We start from the raw sequence: 21,757 nt of genomic DNA, 5'->3' as shown, positions 1-21,757 counted from the left end.
CTAAGGGCCATCTAAATGAAACACATGATGCTGTTCGTGGCTACTTACCTCAGTCTACAAAATAACCCTAAAACCATCCAGGTCATTACTTCTCACCTGGACACACCTCCATGCAGTGGGGGGTAGCACCTAATCTGACTCCACCTTCCATCCTTCTGCAAACCCCAAATCCCTTCATCACGCCCTCTGGCACATTCATCAGCAAAATCCCTTACATCCTTAACTCTTTTCTGGCCAGTCCCTCCTTTTCTCTACCTGAAACCTGGTTCTCCCCTGAGGATTTCCCGGCAGCCCTCTCAAATGGTAGCCGTTTTCTCTCCTATGCAAAAGACCTACAGGTGGGGAAGCTGTCCACGTGTCACTGCCTTTTCACCATCACTGCACTGCCTTCTTTCTTGCTTCCCTAAAAAACTCTGGCTTTAAAGCTATGCCATTAGACTACATCACCTGCCACCATTCCTGGCTGCATAGACAGATCCAGGTTACTTCCCTGATTTTTAAAAAATATTAGTATCTTGTTCTCTACCACTGTCTCTAATATTACCCCACTAATAAGGACTGGTGATTTTAATATCTATACAGACAATATTAAAACTCTGACCACTCAGTGGAATTGAGCGCTTCTTCCCGAATGATCCGGTCCTCCTGCCTCCTGCACTCACCCACCTCCACTATCACAGCCTTTAACAATAACAGTGTCCCTTTCGTAGGATCATTTCCAAGCACTTCACTCTCCATCCACCACTCCTGACTCCAACTCTTTCACTCCATTGTGACCTACAAACCACTGATCTTATCAACTTTCTACCATCCCGTCAGCCGGTTGGCCTGGCCTCCGAACCAAACACAGATTCCACAGTCAATATTTCTATTACTCACCGTCCTCACGCCTCTTTCCGTTTACTAACCTGGCAAAACCCCACCCTAATTAAATCCAGTCTCTGACTACTCCATGCCTTAACCCAAAGGTTGTAGCTGGAGAGACACGTTCCCCATGCTACCTGGCAATACTTTCAAATTCATGGCCACTAACTTCAAGGGGCCACCAGTCCTGCCCAACAATTCTCCATGTCCCCAATCCATTTCCTAGAAAACGATTTCATGCCTTCTTTTCTTAATACAACCTCTGTGACAGAGGCTTCAAGTTTGACCTCAGTTTTTTCCCTGCTCTGCACCCTTCTCTACTCCATGTCCAGGTCTCTTTCCCAACTGCCAGCCCTCTAAAGCAACATGAGCCGCGGGCCCATCTCCAGACACCTGGGCTACAAAGTCACAGAGCAATGAAGAGGCAACAGCCTTCCCTGGCTTTTACAATAGGCCCTCTCCATGGCCCCACTCAGCGGCTTGAAAGAATGCCTAGCTTTCTAATCTAATTTCTCTAATAAGTAATTCTATAATAATCATAGCAGTTCTACTTCCCTGATGGAACCCCAAATTTTTGGTGCAGGGAGTGATTTAAAGGAAACAAGACCTTAAGGTGAAGAATCTGAAATGGCTTCTCTGATTTGATAGAAGGCAATAATCACCCTGTTTCCAGTGGTAAAAGAGACACTAGTAGTCCGTGGCATGCAGAGGCAGACAAGTATCATCAGGGACCTACAGAAGACACGGCTTCGGGTAAGCCAGAGTCGTTACCGTAAAATACTTTTGTAAAAATGAATTGTATAATGAGTCAGTTGCTTCTAAGTACACTGGAGAACTTGGTAAAAGAAAAGTAAGGGACTAGAAATCTATAAATGCCGTAATAGAAAGCTTGTGTCATGTGGACATGGCGCTGAGATTTCTGAAAAGCATATCCTACAGGTGGCTGAATTATAAAGCAAATTCAATTCACACCCTTGTGGGGCATCTTACTCAAAGTTAGGACCTTGACTGGGAAGGAGTGAGGCCCTGAAATTTGGAATGGAGACATGGGAGCATATTCTGATGAAGCTGAGTCCTTGGGACCCTGAAATTCCACCAAGACCCCTTTGTAAGTAGAAGCAGTTCTTCAAGCCCTGGGGAATTCGTCTCCCTTTGCCTGAAGAATGTGTAATGGCCTCCCCTACAAGGGGCTGCTGATGTGCCTGAAGGCCCACTCCTGCAACTTCTCGTTATCTACACATATAACCAGACTCAAATCCTAGAAGGCCCTGAGGTTCAGGTCAGGCAAAACATGTGGCCTTTGATGACATGCAATATGTTCCAAAAGTACTGCAAGATTTGGACAAGTTATGTCAGCAGGAAGCTGGAAAATATGTATCCCAGAATCCCCCTCCCCGTGTGGTTCTGAGCTAGGGCTGGGCAAAGAGAAATATACACCACATTAGAAGATAGGAGGACACAGCAGGGGCCACTACGCTCTGAAGTCAGGGTGGTCTGAGGTAACGAGAGGCAGATGCCGGGGTTCTGGCAGCTTCCGTCCGTCCTGACTGTTCCTTTCTCCCGACTCCATGTCCTCTTTCCCACTCTGCATCCAGTTCTTCTCCACCGCCAGCCCTGCTGACCAAGAGCAAACCCAGGCCCACCAGGAACTTGACCAAGAACTTAGGGACGTGGTAGCTCCGTCCGCTGACTTCCACACCAGCCCACTTTCGCAGGGTCAGGCCAGAAGCTGGGGATGAACAGTTATGACTTCACGGTACATCTGTGCTTCTACAGCTTTATCCTATACACTTTCATTCTTTTATTTCCTTTCATGTTTTATGAAGATAAACAATTTTTAAGTAATTTTAAACATTTCAAGCAACCTTCCCTGATTTGGAACACTCTAAGTTCCCCAGAGAAAACAAATAAAAGGAGTTTTTTTCAGCCGGAAAAAATTTTAGTAAGAGACTTACATCATTAGATTGAAACAATCGAGTCATTGCAAAGAAGGCTTCTGTGGCTTCCGTAGTTCCAAAATGTTCACCCTAAGTAAAATTTAAAACAATTTCTTAAACTTAAAAAAAAAAATTAAGGTTTTTCTCTTTATGTCTGAAAAAATCTTTTTGAATTCAGGAAAAAAAATCTCTTTGTAAACATTCTACCTCTTTGCTATTTTGCTGGCTTTCAATGTATAAACCTGCATAGCCATTTATCTCTTCTTTATTTAAAATAATTCAGTATTACACACCATGCTAACAAAGTTCTAGAACAGTGGTCGCTAACCTTTTAGCAGGAACTATTTTAATTTCCCTGAAGAACTGTGATTTACAAGGAGGTGGAAAATGATCGTAAATTGAGTTCCTAATCAGATTAGGATGTTCTACTTACGAGCAAAGATCAGAGATCACACCTCGTACATTTCTATAACCCAATGCCCAGCACAAAGCCGGACACTCTCATAGGAGCATGATAAGTACTAAACTGTAAGGAACTATTAGGAATCCCAGAAAACATAACATAAAGGGACCCCCACAAAAGGGCAGGAACCAGATTAGATATATAAAAATAAGGCTTAAGGGGCTGCTCGTAGATCTCAAGGTACTGGGCTCAGGTCTCCAAAAACATGCTTTGGATCAGAACTTGAATGTGCTCAATAAATCAGCTGAGGATCTTGCCAAAGTGCAGATTCTGACTCTGTGGCTCCAGGCTGAAGCCTGAAATTTTGCATTTCTAACTATTTTTTTTTTGAGTACCATAGTACGATCCTAAATAAGCTATTTTACTTATCGTCAAAATATTGCAGATCACAGACCATCGAAAAATTACCATTTCAATATTTAATTTCTTAATTAAAAGCAATACTATATGTTAGGTGCAATCACTTTTCAGAACTCCAGATTTCACATAGAATATAACTCTAGTCTTCACTATTTGTCATAGGTATAAGAATAAGCAAATTTTGGTGAAAGTTTAGGATGAAAGACAAAGGACAATAGTTTACAATTACTTTAATCAGAGCATTCAACTTTCACACCAGCAAGAGATTTCCTTCTTTCTTTCACAACTATTTCCTAAATACCTAGAAGTCCATGTAGTTTTCAGTCATATTGGTAAAACTTTAATCCCTACTTGACTTGAAATTCAGAGAATATATGGATATGTCAACTCTAGTAGAATTTAAAAGTATTTTTCCAGAAAGCTCTCCCAAGAACTAGGCAAAAGAAAACACTAAGGTTTCCTAACCTGTTTATGTATCAGCCTGTGTTTGGTAATTTCCTTACCAAGATAATTAAGTGTTTCAACATGAGTTGCCCATCAAAGAGCTATTGGCCAATACAAAATTATATGCTTCTCTGAACCAACGCCAACTACTCAATACTCTGCTTATATAATGGATTGAGCCAATTTGGACACTACCTGTGCCATGAAAAGTGAAATCAAACTGTGCCTTAAATGTTTCTAATATGCTACCACAGAGGGATACGATGTTTGTGAATAGATACATTTTATTTAAAAGTACATACTTGTTGCTCAATCACCATTTGCAAACTACACAACTTTATTTTGTCTCTGAATGAGGTCTTCAGTCAAGAAACATAGTAAAGATAAAATATTCTCATGGAATTCAAATGGGAAACATTGTCTTCTTAGCACCATATGTAAACTCTGTGTGTGTGTGTGTGTGTGTGTGTGTCTAAGAAACAAAATCACATTTTCTAAGGCCCTAGACATTCATGAGATGTTTAAGTCTGAACAAAAAAAAAAAACAAACAAGAAAAAATAAAATTAATAACCATGGCAAATAGAATCTGTTTCATTAGAATAAATATTTTTGTTGATTTTGTCTGTTATATCCCCAGTGTCTAAAACAGTGCATAGGACACAGGAAGCATGTAATAAATACTTGCTGAATACAGAATGAAAACTATTCCTGAATGTTTACTATGTATCCAGGACTATACTCAATGCTTAATGTTTATTACCTCATTTAATCATTACAACTTTATAAAGCATCTTTTATCATAATCCCCATTTATAGAAAAGGACATTAAGGCACTAAATGGTTAAACCCAGAATCATACTGCTACTAGTAATGGTGGAGTAGGGATAATAGATATAAAATCTGAATATTAAAAGCAAAGTTATAAAACATATACCCCCTCCACCCCCCAAAAAGGGTAAAATATCTATCTAGAATTTATCTAAGGTTTTGCACTATCTTTTTGGAGGGACATAAAGACCTCTGAACAAACTCTAAATAATGTGTTTTAACATTAACTAATATTTGTGAAATTCAAATCATGTTGAGACTCTACTATGTGCTTAGTGGTTTAGTACCTCATGCATAAAAAAGAAGTATATGCCACAGTCCTTATCCTCAAGAAGTTTTATATGGTAATATTATGTCAATCAAACACTATAGATTTTTTAATTAAGTGATGTTTTGAAAATCAAATAATTATACTCTCCAAAAAATGCTTTACTGCATAGTATGTATTTTTATTCCAAGACACAAATCTCAAGAAAATCAAAATAATTTACCTGGTTCAGTAAATAGAGAATCTTTGTAAGAATATGTAAACATCTTCTCGGATTGATGGGCGTTTCATTGAACAGACGAGCCTATGGAAACAAAAACCATTGTTATGTATAGTATATTTTCTACTTTTTCTATCACAGTTTACAGAAAATCAACTTTAATAAAGACCATTATGTATTTTAATCACTATCTCCAAACAATGTTAGCTGCCTATAGTTTTCAATTTATTATGGTATATGATAATTAAATGTAGCCTGATTTCCCATTCTATACTCTCTAACTCATTCCTTTAGGTCTACTACTTCAACTTTGTAGGCTTTATATGTTAAGTGAGAATCACAATATTTATCTACATCATTTTAATACAATGAGTTTAGTGTCTGTAACCTTCTTCAATAACCATACACTAAACACCTCTTCTGGCATTTTATCTATACTTCTCAACATGTGGCAGAGTCTGCATGTTTTTGCATTTCTATAAACTCTAGACTGTCTCTCCTCTGACAAGCAACCCCTCTTGCTTTTCCCTCAAGTCTGTATTCTCTGAACTCAGTTACACTCCTTATTTTGGATCTCAGCATTCCAGAGGCTCTGTCTGTGCCCACCATTCTAAAATGGAATAGAAAAGAAGGAACACAATACACTTCTAAGCCATACCTCCTGTAACACAGCACTCTTCTCCAGATGCCGAAAAGGATTGGAACCACTACCTATAAAACAAACAAAAAAATCTTTAATAACTGTAATCCTACACAAACTTATTTTCTACAGAAGGGTAGCGAATGCTCGCGATATCGCACCTGAGGTGAGCATTGGGATGTTACAGTGATAATCATTACTCATATGCACATAAATTGAATACAATCATTTTGATTCTGGTACTGGTTCTGTCATTGCTTTCCTGTAAGATCTTGTACTTTTGCAGGAACCCTGCCCCAAATGAGTGTCTTCTTCTGTCCTCTTTTTATATGAATGTTACAGATATCAGTCATGTCCACACAACTAAGATTAATGAGATTGTCGTAGGGCCCTTTCGATTTCCCTAAAGGCACGCGTGATTTTGTGTTTCCAACATTTACTGCGAGGCAGGAAAGAGTTTAGCAGAGACTCATATAAACTTAAAGTTGGAAGGGGCCATGAAGGTTTTACTAACCCAACCCTCTACCACACTTGGTGACAGCATCTATCAGACACTGAGTTTGTTTCTGAAGTGGCTTGGCATCGCCCCCATTTGCTCTGTACCACAGTTATCAAGACGCAACTCACTTCTGGATGCCTGCGCATTAAATGATCTGTGTACCATGGGACACTTCTGCCCCCGGGGAAGCAGACAGTGTAAAGGTCCCCAGGACGACTGTAAGGTGCAAGGCACCTCAAAGTACATATACACACAGGATGTCCCGTGGATCTCAGACCCACTCTGGGCCTACCACCACCAGCATCCCTCGCCTCTTACACGCGCACACCCATTCTGGCCGCCAACAGCCATGGGCCCGCCGCCTCTGCAAGCAGCCCACCCCGAGCGGAGGCGGCTTGGAGGGGCTGCGCCAAAGGTGGGGGAGGCGGAGGGGGAGGGGGAGGGGGCGGGGCCGCCGAGCAGCCCGAAGCGGCGCGTGGGCGTCGGGACTGGAGCGCGCGACCCGAGGGGAGGCTCCGGCGCCCGGGGGAGGGGCTAGGGGCAGGCCCCCGGCTGGAACCGGCCCCCAGGCACACGGGCGCCCACGCCCCCCGGTCCGCTGGCCCCGAGAGCAGGTGGCGGCGGGCGAGCGGGGGAAGGGACCCCCGCGGCGGAGGGTGGGCGTCAGACTCCCAGCGCGTACCAGACTCCTCGTCCTTCTTGTCGAATTTTTTAATCATCTTGGACGACTTCCCAGCGCCCAGACCCACCGCAACCGTCCCAGGCGCCGCAGCCGGCAAGCGGAAGAGGCTGCAGGAAGACCGGCCCCGTGCTCTGGCGCCGGTTGGGCCTCCGTCCCGTCACTCGGGGAGAAGGCCCGCCCTCCCCGGCTGTCGCGGCCGCTCAGGTCCCCAGGGGACGTGGCCACGCCCTCTCGTCCTGCCCCAGCCGGCGGAGGCGGGTCCAGGCGCTGGGTCCCTGGGCCCGCGTTGCAGCCCCGAGGGCGACAGGTCGGGACCCGGGGCTCGCCCCTGCCCACCCAGCCAGCGACCTGGCAGCCCAGGCCCGGAGCGGGCAGAACGCGATTTTATTTGGTTGACACGCCCTGGATGGCGACTTCTGCAGGCCTCTCAGTCTCTCGAGACCAAGGCGAGAGGCCCAAAGATGTTTTACTTAATGACAGTGGCATTCTGTATAATCCACTGCTGGGCCCTTCCATTGCGGAAGGCGCGCTCCCCTGGCGCGGTTCTGGTGGGCTTCTCTTTGAGGAGCGAGGAGAGGGTTAGTGGTTCCCAATATGTCTTGGAAGTCAGCGTGTCACTTTCTGATTTCTTGGAAACTGCAACAAAGCACAGGGCACCTCGGTGATTGTGGATTTCCAGAGGGTCCAGAAGGACTCTTAATGTGGGGCATGAAAATGACCCACTTAGAGGGAGGAGAGAGCTGGTCTTTACTCTTAGCACGGGGATAGATTTTGGACTACTGTTCCCAACCTTCTTTGTAGTTCTGGAGTCCTTCCCTTCATCAAAACCCAGCTTAAAACATTGCTGGTTTAGAATGTTCCTTGTTTAATCCCACCCCTTTCAAAGGACTCCATCTGCAACCATATTGACTCTACGTGTTTCCCTGAAAATAAGACCTAACCGGAAAATAAGCCCTAGCATGATTTTTCAGGAGGACATCACCTGAACATAAGCCCTAATGCATCTTTTGGAGCAAACATTAATATAAGACCCGGTCTTATTTTTGTGAAAACACAGTAACCATAACTCACTAAGTTAAGGTGTGTTGTTGGCGTCTATTATATATTCACATCCCTCTTAGCCTTTTCCTAAAGTGTCTGTTGGTTTTCAGTCTCCCGCCTGAGGGTGTAACTAAGAAACTACTTTTGGCTTCAGTATCATCACTTTGTCCAGATTCTCTTCCAAGACAGGAAGCTGCATGTTCTTGGAATCTACCATTGCGGGCTCCTCTTGCTTCCATCCCTCCCACTTTTTTGATGTATTACGCCTTGTAAATATCCCTTGAATCCGTTTCCTTATTCCTACTGCTAACACCTTAATTCACGTCCTATCATTGGTCTCTTGGACAGCCTCCTAATCCAGGGCCCCCATCCAAACCGTTTTCTATGTAATCTTTCTTTATTTGGATGCCTGATAAACATGAAACATTATTATGGGAAGGAGCGTTGCTAGCCACAGAGCTTTTGCTTGAAGCTTTTCTCTTTTGCTTGAAGAGGAGATACTATTTTAAATCCACAGTAGATTGTCCTTGTTTAGGAAAAGCACTTAATGGGCCTCTAAGATATATAACTAAAGTCGGTATCTGCTCATTTTCCTTGAGGGAAACTGTAAAGTCACCATAAATCTATAAATGCTGCAGACTGAGATATTAAACATTCTGTTTAGAAAAGTAAATTGTGTATATCCTTAATAGAATCATGCCCTTGAAAAATTAGAGAAATTCTGATCTAGATTACATTCTAGAGTCTAGTGAAATTTTTCCCCCAATATAGATTTAAGCTGAACTATTAATATCCTGCATATGGTAGCATTTAAGATTCAACTCCAACTTTACTAAATGTACTATTAACCATGAGGTGTGATCAAACAATACAATGAATGTTTAAATAAGAAAAAATATTACAGTGAAAGGCACATTGCCATTAATCCCCCTCAAAATACTCCCCCTTACTTGAAACACACTATCCCATCGTTCTTGCCACTTTCTGAAACAGCTCTGAAAGTCCTCTTTTGTGAGTGTCTTTAAGTTGCGCTGTCGTGGCTGCCTTGATGTCCTGAATCATTTTGACTTTGAGAAAGAGCCAGAAGTTGCACAGTACCAGATCCAGTGAAGAAGGTGGACGATGACACACCGTAATATTTTTATTTAACAGAAATTGCCGTATATCAGAAGCGATGTGTGACACGGAGCTCTGTCATGATGGAGGATGATTTATGCCACATTTTAAAACACACACTCTCTCAACTGTAGCTCACACCCAACTGACTATACCGAACAAGTTGAAACGTCACACACTGTTTCTAAGGGTCCTCGCACTACTTACTGTATTGAAGAGTCCTGCCTTTTCATTGGATGGCACTCGGCAGCATCATTCCTGTATTTTGTGATCGCAGCGGAAAGGTTCCATGTCACACATCACTTCTAGTACAGCAATTTCTGTCAAATAACAACATTGTGGTGTATCCTCATCCACCTTATTCACCAGATCTGGCACTATGCAATTTCCAGCTCTCCTCCAAAGCCAAAATGGCCATGAAAGGTAAACGTTTTGAATTGATTGAGGACATTGAGGCAGCCACGACAGTGCAACCTAAGACACTCACGAAAGAGGACTTCCAGAACTGCTTCAGTAAGTGGCAAGAATGATAAGTTTGTTTGAAGCGAGGGGGAGTATTTTGAGGGAGGTTAATGACAATGTGTCTTTTACAGTAATAAAAATGTCTTTATTTAAACATTCATTGTATTATTTGATCACACCTTGTTTTACATTTGCCTTATCTGACTTATAAAGCTCACACCTTACTTTCCAGGTAGAGTTTTCCATAAAGGAAATACAGATGCTCCTCTACTTACAGTGGGGTTACATCCCAATAAACCCGTTGTAAGTTGAAAATATTATAAGTTGAAAATGCATTTAATAACCTAACCTACCAATCAATCATCACAGCTTAGCTAGTTTCCACTGAATGCGTATCACTTTCACAACCATTGTAAAGTCAAAAAATTATGTCAAACCTCGGGTTTCCAGATGGGAATTCCCGTCCATTCTCAGGAATTTTTTTCACTTTCCTGTTCCCAAATCCCAAGAAAGGTTGGTCAGGAAATCAGGAAAATCAGCTCCTCAAACCTAGGTGGTTGGTAGTATCGGCTGTCACTTTGTGGAAACGATTCATTGTGGAGAAGAGAAAACAACTTATATCTCAGGATTCGGGAATGGGAAAGCGAGAAAGTTCCTGAGAACCAGCAGGAATTCCCGCCTGGAAACCCTAGTCAAACCACCTTAAGTTGGATACTGTCTGTAGATGTTCCTACTTATTTATTCTGGGGCTGAAAATAAACAGGTTTGGGGGAAGGAGCGATTCTCTTCCCTTTCCTTGGGCCAATGGTATTGGGAACCCAGGCAGAAACAGTGTAGATAAGCCAGAAGATTCCCAAGAATGATTAATGTACTGAGAAGTATGAAGGAACTGAGGCAGGTTTGAGCCTGAGCCTAAAAGTAGCCCTTTTAAAATAAGGTCTTTAACTTCTTTCCACATCTATGAAGTGTTGTTTAATATCACAGCTTGGTTTGAGCTATACATGGGGAGTTAAGAGAGGCAATAGTTGGCTACGGAGTGGGGAAGCAAATAGAAGAGGAGCAGAGAAGCCTGAAGAAGCCAGTTAAGGGATGGCACAATATGACCACACACCTCTGGAACCATGACTAGACTCAGGATGGCTGGCAAAGGTATTAGGCAATCACTAGCATGTGGAACAGGTAAGCGTACTTCAGGGAGATTCAGAAATTGCATGAAGAGAGAAGCCCCGTAGGAGAAAGGGGTATCATCTTGAAGCTATAAGCTAGTGAAGTCTAGGGACCCATACTTATACTTCTAATACTGAGTGCTCTGTCTACTGAGTGCTCTGAAATCCTTCAGTGGGTCGCAACTGCCTAGTGGAGAAAACCCGAGCCCTTATTCATATAATGTGCAAGGAGCTTGTGAGCCAGCTGTCTCACACGTTGAATGTACTATTACTCGTGCTTGATAAGTATCCAACACTTAGTAGTGGCCCATAAATGTTCTTAAATGAATGATAATTTGTAAGGAGAATTCCTGTTGTGTCCTCTTCCATACAAACTTATCCCAAATCCCTTCCACTCCACGTCCTGCCTCAGCCCCAGAGAGACTTGTGTACCTCTGAGACTCCTCTGACCCTTCTAGAACAGTTTTCCTCAAAGTATGATATGCATACCACTAATAGTTTTAGGCACTACATAGATACACATTTTAAATTTTAATTATTATGAATTTGATTAAATATGTGTCATTAAAAAAAAACCATGTAATTCGTATATCAAACCCATGGTAATAATATTAATTAGGACAAGAAAAATATCCTTTTAAAGAAAACCATTAAGTAAATAATAGGGCAAGTAGCACAGCGATATGGCCAAACCTATTAAAGTGGTAGATGATATAGTTTGGAAACACTATGCTACAGCTTTTTTGAATTTGAGGATTTAAATAGGGATTTAAAAAGGATTTAAAAAGCTTAGCAACCCTTGAGCCTCTATCAGTTCTTAGCTTCCATGCTACAAGGAAAAATTGTCTCCAGAACCTCCACGAGAGATGTCAATTTGCCCTTATCTCCTGTCCCCATAGGTTGTTCCTCCTGTCCATATCTCAGTCCTGTAAGCCATTGCTTTGAAAGAGAGGAGCTTACCATCTTTCCTCATATGTCTTTTACTAACTGGAGCAAAGGTGAGCTGAGGGTACATCTTTTTCTGTTGCCTCAAAGTGCAGACCATTGAATACTTCCCTTCACTCTTGAAATCATTGTTGGTGGAAAACCTTAACAAAGAAAGCTCATTTAGTAGATCCAAGGGTAGAGGGTTAATAGAAGTACATGCTCAGATTCTAGGGGAGAAGAAAAGAAAATGCAGTGGGTGTTCATTGGTACACAGTGGGAGTACTGTGCAGCGGAAGGGATGCTTCTAGAACCTAGCCTTGTAAACCTGCGAAGGAAGTTCAGGATCTCCTCTCCTCTCTCCAGACTGTACATAGGGTATTTCCAGAACCTAGTTTCAAATAAAATCTCATTGCATATTGCTCCTGTGCTATACCCCTTACCATTCACTTAGGGCAAAAAAAATTTTTTTTCCTGTTTCCTCAAAGCACAGACTTTTAAATACTTTTCTTCACTCTTGAAAATCATTCTTTGTAAAAAAAAAAAAAAGAAAGAAAGAAAAGAAAAGAAAAGAAAAAAGAAGACCTTAGCTTTGCATTACTGTTTCTCTTCCATTAGGGTGTAAATAAAGGTGGGGGTCATATAGGAAAGCTGTGTCTTATTATTATACAGTTGTACATACACCCTACAACCAAAGAGTGTTTGTATTGAAAAGAGTTTGTAACATGAATAAAGAAATGATAGGAAAGAAAATGGAAACAAGGACTTCACCTAAACCATTGTTCTCGCTTGGATGTAGGATCCTCCAATAGTGTCACAGTAAACATTGGTTTCAGCCCAGATCTTAACTTTTTTTCCTGAGACATTACGGGTAGGCGGAAGTTCTCAGTGGGTTTGCAGTGATAACTGTCCTGCAGCAGAGGGAAGAGTAAGTGAGGGAGTAAGCCGAGTCCTTTGGGCCTTAAACGCTAAACTAAGGTCCTGGACTAAACTCCAATTCTCCAAAATGATGCAATAAAACCTGTCAGAGAGGGATGTGCGGGCTCAAAACCCAAAGGAAGAGGAAACAGTTCCCTGAGTGGGCTAATACAATGAATGTTTGTTTCATTGTCAACTGACTTGTCCAAAGCTCGGTGGGTTTCCTAAGTAATTGATTGACCTTGCCCCCTGGCCCTTTGAAACGAATGGCAGAGGAATTTACCTGGTTTTGAGAAGGATTCAATTAGTGAATTGCTTAGGAAACCAAACATTTGATAATAAATTGGAAAATAGAGGCATAGGACACTAATTTCCTTTCTCAGAGATGGCTGCCTCATTCACATTCCATTCTCTGTCTACTGTGAGAAAGACCTCGGAATGAGATGGTTTGTGAGGTAATGATGTCATCATTACTAAGGTTCTAGAGTCAAAGGCTTTCAGAAAGGATTTTAAAGGTCATCCAGTGTAACCATTCATCTGACACTTATATTCCCTCCATCATATAACTATCATGTGGTCAATCTTCCTATATCTAAAAACCCAACCTATTTCATCTTCGATCAGCTGCTAGCTATCTTCCTGTAACTTCTACCCTATAGTCCAAACACAACAAATCCAGTGTTTCTTCCAGAGAGTCCTTAAAAGAATTTGGAGAAATCCATCATGTTCCTGCTAAACTCACTCTCTCTTCCAAGCACAATAGTGCCAGTGTTTTGAACTTTTCTTCACATGACATGGCTTTGAGTTCCCTATTCTCCTATCTCATTGTAACTCATCTGAAAAAGCTACAGTTTATATTCTTCCTAATATGTAGCAATCTGAAACAAAAACAGTATGCTAGGTGTAGCAACTGTGGGACACAACCTATCACTCCATTAAAGTCTCTATTCAAATGTCATCACCTCTTCTGAGAGCCTGCTAATCACCACTCACACCCATCATGCTCCGTTCTTTTATCCTGCTTTATACCCATCATGCTCCATTCTTTTATCCTTCTTTGTCTTGGCATTTAACACATTTTACGTTATCTGTGGGATTGTCTGCCTGTTTATGGTCTGTCCACCTCACTAGAATTAAACTTCTTTTGGGCAGACTTTGGTTTAGTCACTGATGTATCAGTGCCTGGCACATAGTAGGTGTCCAATAAATATTTGCTGAATGAATGAAAGAATAATGACCAAACTAATTAATTAACAAATATTGAGCTTTTTCTTTCAGAATTTTAATTTTTTTAAAATACTTGCTGTTGAACGTGTCTTTTCAATTCTGTACTCATTCTCTTTAAGCATTTCCAGTTTTGAAGAACAGGAATCCATTCAAGTTACCTCAACAAATAGGGTTTTTACTGTAAGAACTGTGGACCCAAAAAAGGGGGTCTATGGAAAGTAACCTTTCAGGGTGATCTGATCACAAATTCCTAACTGTGCAGGTCATGGTGGGGAGTCACACGCCAGGCATATGACTTCTTTCGTAAAAGGATTTAAGCCAGCCCTGTCCATTGTTCTTTTGTATCTAAGTTAACACACCTTTGAAATACCAGAAGTAATACCCCTCCAAGGGGATATTAACCCTCAAGGGAGCATATAATCTTATTAACTATCCTATAATCCAATCCCTGCCTTGCTTTCTCCAATCTTCTTTAGGCCCCCTCCTTCGTTTCAAATGCATAAAAGAAGCTGCCAAACTGTCATTCTCCAGAGCATTTGAGATCTTGCTCCCCAGCAAACATCATCAGTTTGGCTCAAATAAACTTATAAAAAATCTCTCCATATAGGTTTGGATGTTTCTTACACTGACAGAGCACATATGCCTAGGAAGTAAGACAGTGACTGACAATCTAGCCACAAAAGAGCAGAAACCTTAGCAGAGCTGGATCTCCTGGCAGAAAAACAGGAATGGAAAAGTTATTTAGAGTCCAAGAGAGCAGTAGCTAAGGACCACCACTACATGAGTTTATGTGTCTTGCCTGTAGCCTCCTCTCAGTGATGTGTCTCTCCTACTTTCTTTCTTCCTACCGGCCTCCTTCCCTCTGTACCGTTTTCCCTCCTTACCTTATTCTGTATATCTTTTTTTCTACCTATAGCATTTTCTTCTTCATTTCTGCTTCCTTATAACTTCAACCTATCCCGATTCTACTTTCATGATCCCGATACTACCTTCTTCTTCATGGTTTGATTCTTTTATGGCCTCTCTCTATGTGGCCTTTCAGCTTTATCCCCACTGCCTCAAGCTTTTCCTTTCTCAGGTCAGATACCTGGAAGCAAGAATCCGATTAGCTCAGGGACTTCGGTAGTTGGGAAGTCGGTCGGTTTTGGTTTTTGGTTAGTTTTGGTTTGGGGTGACCACCGCAGGTCACGAAGCAGCCGACGAATTTTGTTACACGAGGTCTGGAATGGTCCTCTGCTTCCAGCTAGGAGTAGAGGACCGAGTCTAGTTATACAAAAGAGGACTTCTTTAGGGCGTCCTGTTCTTCATGAGCTCTGGTAGGATCTGTTTCACTTAGAAGGAGCTAGACACGTCTGGCCCATTCTACACGCTGCCTGCTGGAACCCACACTCTTCTACACATGTCCTGGGCAAAAGAATGCTTCTTTTGCCTCTGATCTCAGGCTCACAAAAGATTGTCACATTTGTCTGGCAGAGAAGGAGGAGATGCAGCAGGCATAGGAAAGAGACATTCTGTATTGGATATTTCCGTCTTCTTGGACTTGTTCCAGGTAGGCCCGTGAAATTACTACAGCGCCAGTCTTTGACAATGAGAGACTTATCTCGGGCTATTAATATAGTCTGACTGGTACCACAATTTGCTCGTGAAGATGATCAGGTCCTGAATATGATCTGGAAGGCTCACAAGTGCCAGCTGTTGGAAGAAAGCTCTTTTGGCACAAAGTTACATGGTAGTCTTGTATCTGCTTCTCTACATTGAGCATGGCAACCCTGGCCCGGGATTGGTCCCTCTCTCGCTGTACAATACCCACTACCATGAGGAAAAACAAAAAAACAAAAAACAAAAAAACCCCACAGAATTTACATTCAAAGGGCATAAATTCTGAGACCCAAGAGACCATAGGCAAGAAATTAGTTACTCCGTTGTCAGCATATACCTTTGGATATTTCATCTTCCATTTGCAGAGGAATCTCTCACTGCCATCCACCTAGCAACTAAGGAAATACTAACTCCAGATTCACCACATTTTATTATAAGGGTCTGTCTTGGGTAACTGCACTCCCACCTTCAAATTTCTGTTATAATTAGATTCTTTTGTTTGTCCTTTCAATCCTCTCATTTAATTTCTTCTTGTTATATTAGGCCCACTCTCAAGATTATCAAGGTCTTTTTTGAATCCTGATTCCAAAAAAAATCTCTGAAATTGATTTCCTTTACTGTCTCTGCTATTGATTTAGTTCAATTCTTCAGCATTTCTTACCTTGACTATTGTAGCAACATCATAAGCAATCTTTCTGATTTTTGTTTCTTTCACAAATCATGCACCTTTCTCCCAACCTCCAAAAAAGTTCTTTCTAAATTAATGCAAATTTGATTATATCCTTTTATCTCCTGCCATTTACTCTCTTACATCTCCCTAAATGCACCTCATTTTCTCGTATCTTCATGGTGTTGTCCTTCCATCTGAATGGAATATTCTCCTATTCTTTTGTCAGGGGTTATCTCTTCTGTAAACCCTCCCTGATTACTCCCTCTCTCCCAACAGAGATACTATTCTTTATTGTCTATTACTTCTGCATCTTGTATATTCTCTTATAATTTTTATATCCTGGTATATTGTAATTACTTTTATATATTTATTGATATCTCTTCTGTTAGATTTACTCCAAGTTCCTTCAAGATAGAAACTGTCCTGTAATCATTTATATATTTTAGTTCCTAGCTTAGTATATATTCAGCATTTGTTTATCAAATTGAATTTGAATTTCTTCAGTGTATAACAGAATTCCAAATGCCTGGCTACTGTGATAGTAAATTCTCTGCTCTGTCCCTCTTCCTTTCTCCTGACATCCAAAAGCAGTGGGTACAAATCATAACACTTTACTCCTTTCCCATTTAGATACTCATTTCTGGTCCTTATTCCTCATTTCTCGATTTATCCTTTAGTACTTTATTCTCAACTAGAAAGCCGGTGGCTAGTTTCCCTTTGTTAATGACAAACAAAATATCTTTGGCCAAGGAGGAATAATTTCGAATTAAAATAAAGCTCTCTTTTGTCTGCACAGTCATGTTTCATGACCCAAATTTGTCCAACTCTGATTCTGAGTATTTCCCATGCTCTCCTGGTTCTTTGCAATTGGCATGGAATTAGAAGGAAGAGGCCTGAAGCGTCCTTGCTAAGGCTGCCAGGAAACTTCCCCAGGTGCTCTTACCTCCAGCAGTAGCTCCTTGGAGAAGTATTTTGGTGTAATGTCCTTTCCTTGCTGGTCCATTAGGCAGGGAAGTGGGTTGTTGGTCATGATCAGTAAAGTCTTATCCTGATCATATTCTGTGACTTTAAGCACGAAGCTTAAGAGTTTCCTGTTTCGAGCTATGAGTTTCTTCAGTGCCGTGGGCTTCGAAGGCTCATAGTATGAGGCCTAAGCAGACAGAAAGGTTTCCAGAGAGACAAAGAGATTAGATCAAGAGAAGATGAACTAATAAGTTGGCTCATCTTTTGTCTCTCTGGGATAGGGACAGAGGCTGGACAAATCTGCTCTGAGATGTTTATCAGAAAAAGTCTGAAGCTCTCTGGCCCTTTCTTTCCTCAGAGCATTTCCCACAAATAGACTAAGGGGCTAGGAAAATGAGATGCAAAGTTCTCCACATCAAAGGAACAAGACGACTTAATTCTTTTGAAAGTGTATAACAGAATGTCCAACACAGTGGGACAAACAGAGAGGTTTCTATACTAAACCTCAATGGCCTGCTCTATGGCCCTCTCAGAGGCAGAAGGGAGAAATTGCCAGGGACCAAATCTCCTTGCTCAGGGAGTTCTGACGGTGGGGATGACACAGCCCTTGTCTTCAGCTTCCCACCCACCCACCATTTCTCCACAGGCACACCACATTACCATGAATAACAAGCCCAACGTTAGAAAGGAAAAGCAGTCACAAAAGACAGCATGTCACTTAAGACGTGGGTGGGGGAAGGGGCAGTCCCACTAAATTTGCTTTTCTGTCAATAGGAGAAAGGCAGAGGATTGGAAAGGGGGGAAGGGAGGGAGAGGGAGAGAATGAAATACCTCCTTGATTAGTAATATATTTTCTTAACCAAAAAAAAAAAAAAAAAAAAAAAAAACAGCTGCAGGGACCACCTTCTTCCCGGTGCCTCCCTCCGCCCTCACCACCACCGTTCGCAGCACCGCCTCCGGCACAGCACGGAGGGTAGCTCTGCCTTCCTGTCCTAGAAGCACAGGCAGTCACAGAAGTGGCAGCGCTTGGAGGCCTTTGGGACTCCCTGCAGCGGGCTTCTGCACCACTGCTCCATCTTGCTCTTAGGGACCTTGGGGCAACGCCTTTTCCACCTACCAAATTCGGAGGGACTGCGTAATGCGGAAGGTTCTCAAGAACAAATTTTGATTGTCCAACTGCATTCAAACTCTAGAGACAATAGTCAAAATTAGTGGTTGCGAGAGTTTCACCTATCCTAAACAGCATTCCATTCCTTACCCCACTTTAGTTTCATGAAAAGTGGGTCTCTAATGTCAATGAAGTGAGGAGAACAGGTCGCTTCGTGTTTTGCACCCTGCGTTTCTGGAATGAGAACCACAGCAGGCAGAGCTAGATTCTGAGACATCCTGACAGGGAAGCTTGTGCACGGAAATGTGGACCAGCTTTCTGAAATGTCAGGTAAAGCTATTAGGAGGTGAAGGAGACAAGGGCAGCATCAAAGTTCAGGGGTTGGGGGACCAAATCACTCCAAGGGATCACACCTCCTCTTTCTGCCTTTTCCATTTCTATAGGAGTGAAATCAGGTGAAAATTAATATGGGGGACAACCTTTAAAAAGAATAGCAAGTTACAAAAGGGCGATACCTTAAGGCTTGTGAGTGGAAGGGAGCCCTGGGGATAATCCGCAAGGAGCGTGGAGTGGACATGCTCACAGGAAGAGAGAAACATTTTGCATTTTTGAATATTTCTGTGGCATATAATTCTTCCCAAAATGTTGCAACAAATAATTGAAATTTGGTTAACACTTCTGTCTACCAATCTGCATTTTTCTCCTGGTGGTAGTGCTGGTGATCGGTGGATGATCTGAGTGTCCTGTCTGGTGGTAAAGGTGGCAGGCCACCTCCATCCCTGTCTGCTGACCCCCAGCTTGTTGCCCAGGCTCTAGCTTAGCCCTGGGTTGTCTAAGGATGAATCAGTCCAAGAGATGAGAATGCAAGGCAATAAAAGCTCTGAGTTGCCTGCTTTGGGCTTGGCATAATCAGAACTCAGAATGACAGGAGAGGAGTACAATCCTATATTTGGATCAGCATTTCTAAAGAGTGCCATGTCCCCAAAAAGGTGACATGGTAAGATGGGGTACAGAAGAAAGGGGATATGCACTGAAAGGGAGAATAAAGCAAGCACGGGAATGGAAAAGAGGGAAGTAAGGAAGAATGGGACAGACCTGTGGGATGAGGGCAGGTGTTATTATACTCTAGGAGGAAAATGCCAGAATTGGTGATTCCTGGGGCTTAGGGGAGGAAGACTAGCAGAGCCACACCATATATTCCTTTGGGAGGGTGGGATGAAATATGGGACAAATCCAAAGGTGCAATAATTTAATTTTTATTATGTTTGGGAAAACTGAAATCCCTTTGTTCAAAACAAAAACATATTGTGAAAAAACTCCTTCACAGATATGACCTATATAATATACATATTTAGAATCATAGAAGTTTAGGGAAAAAAGTATATCTGGGGGTAAGAGGTTGTGGGGACAAAGCCAGGAGTGCAGTTTCCAGGCTCTTGGCCTCACGTGGAAAGGTGCTGGCTCAGGTAGTAAATGGCCATCAACTGTGATTGGATGGCCATCAGCTGTGGCTAGTTGGCCGTCAGCTGTAACCATTGAGCCATTGGCCACTAATAGAACTGCTGTGGCTACGCTAGCAGCAAAAATGGGGGCTAGCAAGAAGATGGTGGCTGAGCTGGCAGGCAGCAGAGTGTGGCGGAGTGTGGATTGCGGATTCTGTGGCTCCTGCTTCCTGTATCTCCAACCCAGCTGCCAGTGAGAGTATAGTGGTATGGCTCCCCTACCCATGGCTCGTGGGTGTTTCTTTTTAGCCTCACCATGTCCTGCGTTCTCATATGGGGAACGGGACCAGAGATCCCACGTGACTCCCTGCATGACAGGTGAATACTTTTATAGGTTTTTAAAAAAATAATTGTAGGGGGCAAGTTCTCTGGGGAAAATGTTTTCACTCTTGAGTTTTTCTGAGGTATTGCATCTCTGTGCCAAATCAATCTCCAACAGTTGACTAAACCCACAAGAGCGTCCAAATTGAAATATGTTTTTAGTTTTGTTATGTTGAATAGCAGTATCTCTGGCTGATAAAATAAAAGTTGGCTTGGAAAATTCACTTGGATATGATATACCTGGGGAAGCAAACAAGCTGTGGCTGCAAGAGGTGGCCATGAATTCTAGGTAAGTCAGGGTTTAACATTCACTCACATCCTGACATAGGTGTCTGGTCCCTGGGTTTTGAGCCCTGATTTCTCTTCTCTTTTCTATGTCTCTGTTTCTCTTTCATAAAATTAGATCAATTAAACTTTTTCTCTATATAAATTATGGCCCCATTTTGTTTTCCAACAGGAAGTTGGGAAGACACAGCTTATAAAGTACTCGAAGCAACTCCAAAGACAGATTACAAACGAACATTTGCGAAGTGTCTTCCTTACCTCATCACTACCTACAGCGATTCCTGTCTCAAATGTAACCAGCCTAGTTCTTGGAGTCTTTATTTTGCCATGTGGGGACCTGAAAAAGAGGCAGAACATCCAGTTGCTCAGAGGTCTGGTCTTCTGCACGTTCTCAATCTCCCTCAACAATGCTTGGGAGCCTTAGAAGAGCCCAATTTAGGTGGTCACTAACTGAAATATGTCTGGGTGGTAAAGAATAGGATTCGTTATCCAGCCTGCATGCTGGGGGAAAACAAAACCTGTTTGTAGAGTTAAGCAAGTGGGATGTCTTAGAGACATGACAGGCATCTGATGAGTTGATTTCTTCTAAAATAGGGGTTTTAGACCACTCAACGAAGTGCTTAATACACTGCTTAAGGAAATTGCTTGGGGCAGCTGGACCTTCATTATATCCTTAAAGACTACCTACTGTTTTGAAAGCCTATCTGCCTACTCTTCTCCACATGGAAACGGCTCTGCCTTCAATGATTAACCAAGGATTCCATAAGAAGGACTACAGCTAGTGGAACTTCACAACTAAATTTCCAATTCTTAATGACTGAGCTCGGATTATTGGCTCCCTCGTGTTCCACATCTAAGTTTCTCTTCCTAGATGTAGGGTAGTAAAAATAATAATCAATAACAAATATCCTCATACTCCACTCTTTCACTTACTTTCCCATTTCCCACCCAAATATCAGTTCCCTTTATAGAAAAGAGGGCAAGGGGCCAAGTCGCAATCCTTAGTAATAAAGTATTTGGATTCCTTGACTGATTCTTACTAAACCCATCTACTTCCTGAACATAGTAAAAGATGGTCAACAGTAACATTAGGTTAATGACTAAAATAAGTGTTCTGCTTCCCCCTTGAAGATAGTTCCATTTGGGGGATTAAACTAGCTCAAACTAGGATCCTGCAACTACTTCAACTAGGCGTTTCTCCTGTAAAAATGAGGGCAAGAACCAAAATAAGAAAAGTAGAAATAGCCAA

At 42.1% G+C, this 21,757-nt stretch overlaps 2 protein-coding genes across 2 annotated transcripts in view; both read right to left on the bottom strand.

Moving 5' to 3' along the window:
* The window catches only part of COPG2 (COPI coat complex subunit gamma 2), a 106,376-nt gene extending 99,044 nt beyond the window's left edge, over positions 1–7,332 (bottom strand). The window contains exons 1-4 of the mRNA XM_033099187.1: positions 7,207–7,332; positions 6,044–6,096; positions 5,389–5,469; positions 2,820–2,891 (exon numbers count right to left, since the gene is read on the bottom strand). Of these exons, the coding sequence (XP_032955078.1) occupies positions 2,820–2,891; positions 5,389–5,469; positions 6,044–6,096; positions 7,207–7,243 (243 nt within the window). The 5' untranslated portion in view covers positions 7,244–7,332. The remainder of the gene's footprint in view (positions 1–2,819; positions 2,892–5,388; positions 5,470–6,043; positions 6,097–7,206) is intronic.
* A 272-nt stretch (positions 7,333–7,604) lies between these two features.
* TSGA13 (testis specific 13) lies at positions 7,605–21,449 on the bottom strand. The gene is made up of 7 exons (XM_033098660.1): positions 21,442–21,449; positions 20,767–20,845; positions 18,410–18,481; positions 17,273–17,479; positions 12,687–12,826; positions 11,952–12,079; positions 7,605–7,842 (listed from the first exon to the last, which is right to left on the bottom strand). The coding sequence occupies exons 1-7, from the start codon at positions 21,447–21,449 to the stop codon at positions 7,673–7,675; spliced, it is 804 nt and encodes a 267-aa protein (XP_032954551.1). The 3' UTR covers positions 7,605–7,672.
* Between the last annotated feature and the right edge of the window lie 308 nt (positions 21,450–21,757).

This window comes from Rhinolophus ferrumequinum, chromosome 26 (assembly GCF_004115265.2).
Source record: "Rhinolophus ferrumequinum isolate MPI-CBG mRhiFer1 chromosome 26, mRhiFer1_v1.p, whole genome shotgun sequence".
NCBI classification, from domain to species: Eukaryota; Metazoa; Chordata; class Mammalia; order Chiroptera; family Rhinolophidae; genus Rhinolophus; species Rhinolophus ferrumequinum.
This window is presented reverse-complemented; position numbering and strand designations above follow the sequence as displayed.

Excerpts from the sequence above, each read along its gene's own strand:
- TSGA13 (XM_033098660.1), bottom strand. Across the intron at positions 18,482-20,766 it reads TCGCTGTAGGTAGTGATGAG|AGTTTGAATGCAGTTGGACA; the intron begins GTAAGGAAGACA and ends TATTGTCTCTAG. Across the intron at positions 7,843-11,951 it reads AAGACATATGAGGAAAGATG|TTTCCAAGAAATCAGAAAGT; the intron begins GTAAGCTCCTCT and ends GCTTTGTTGCAG.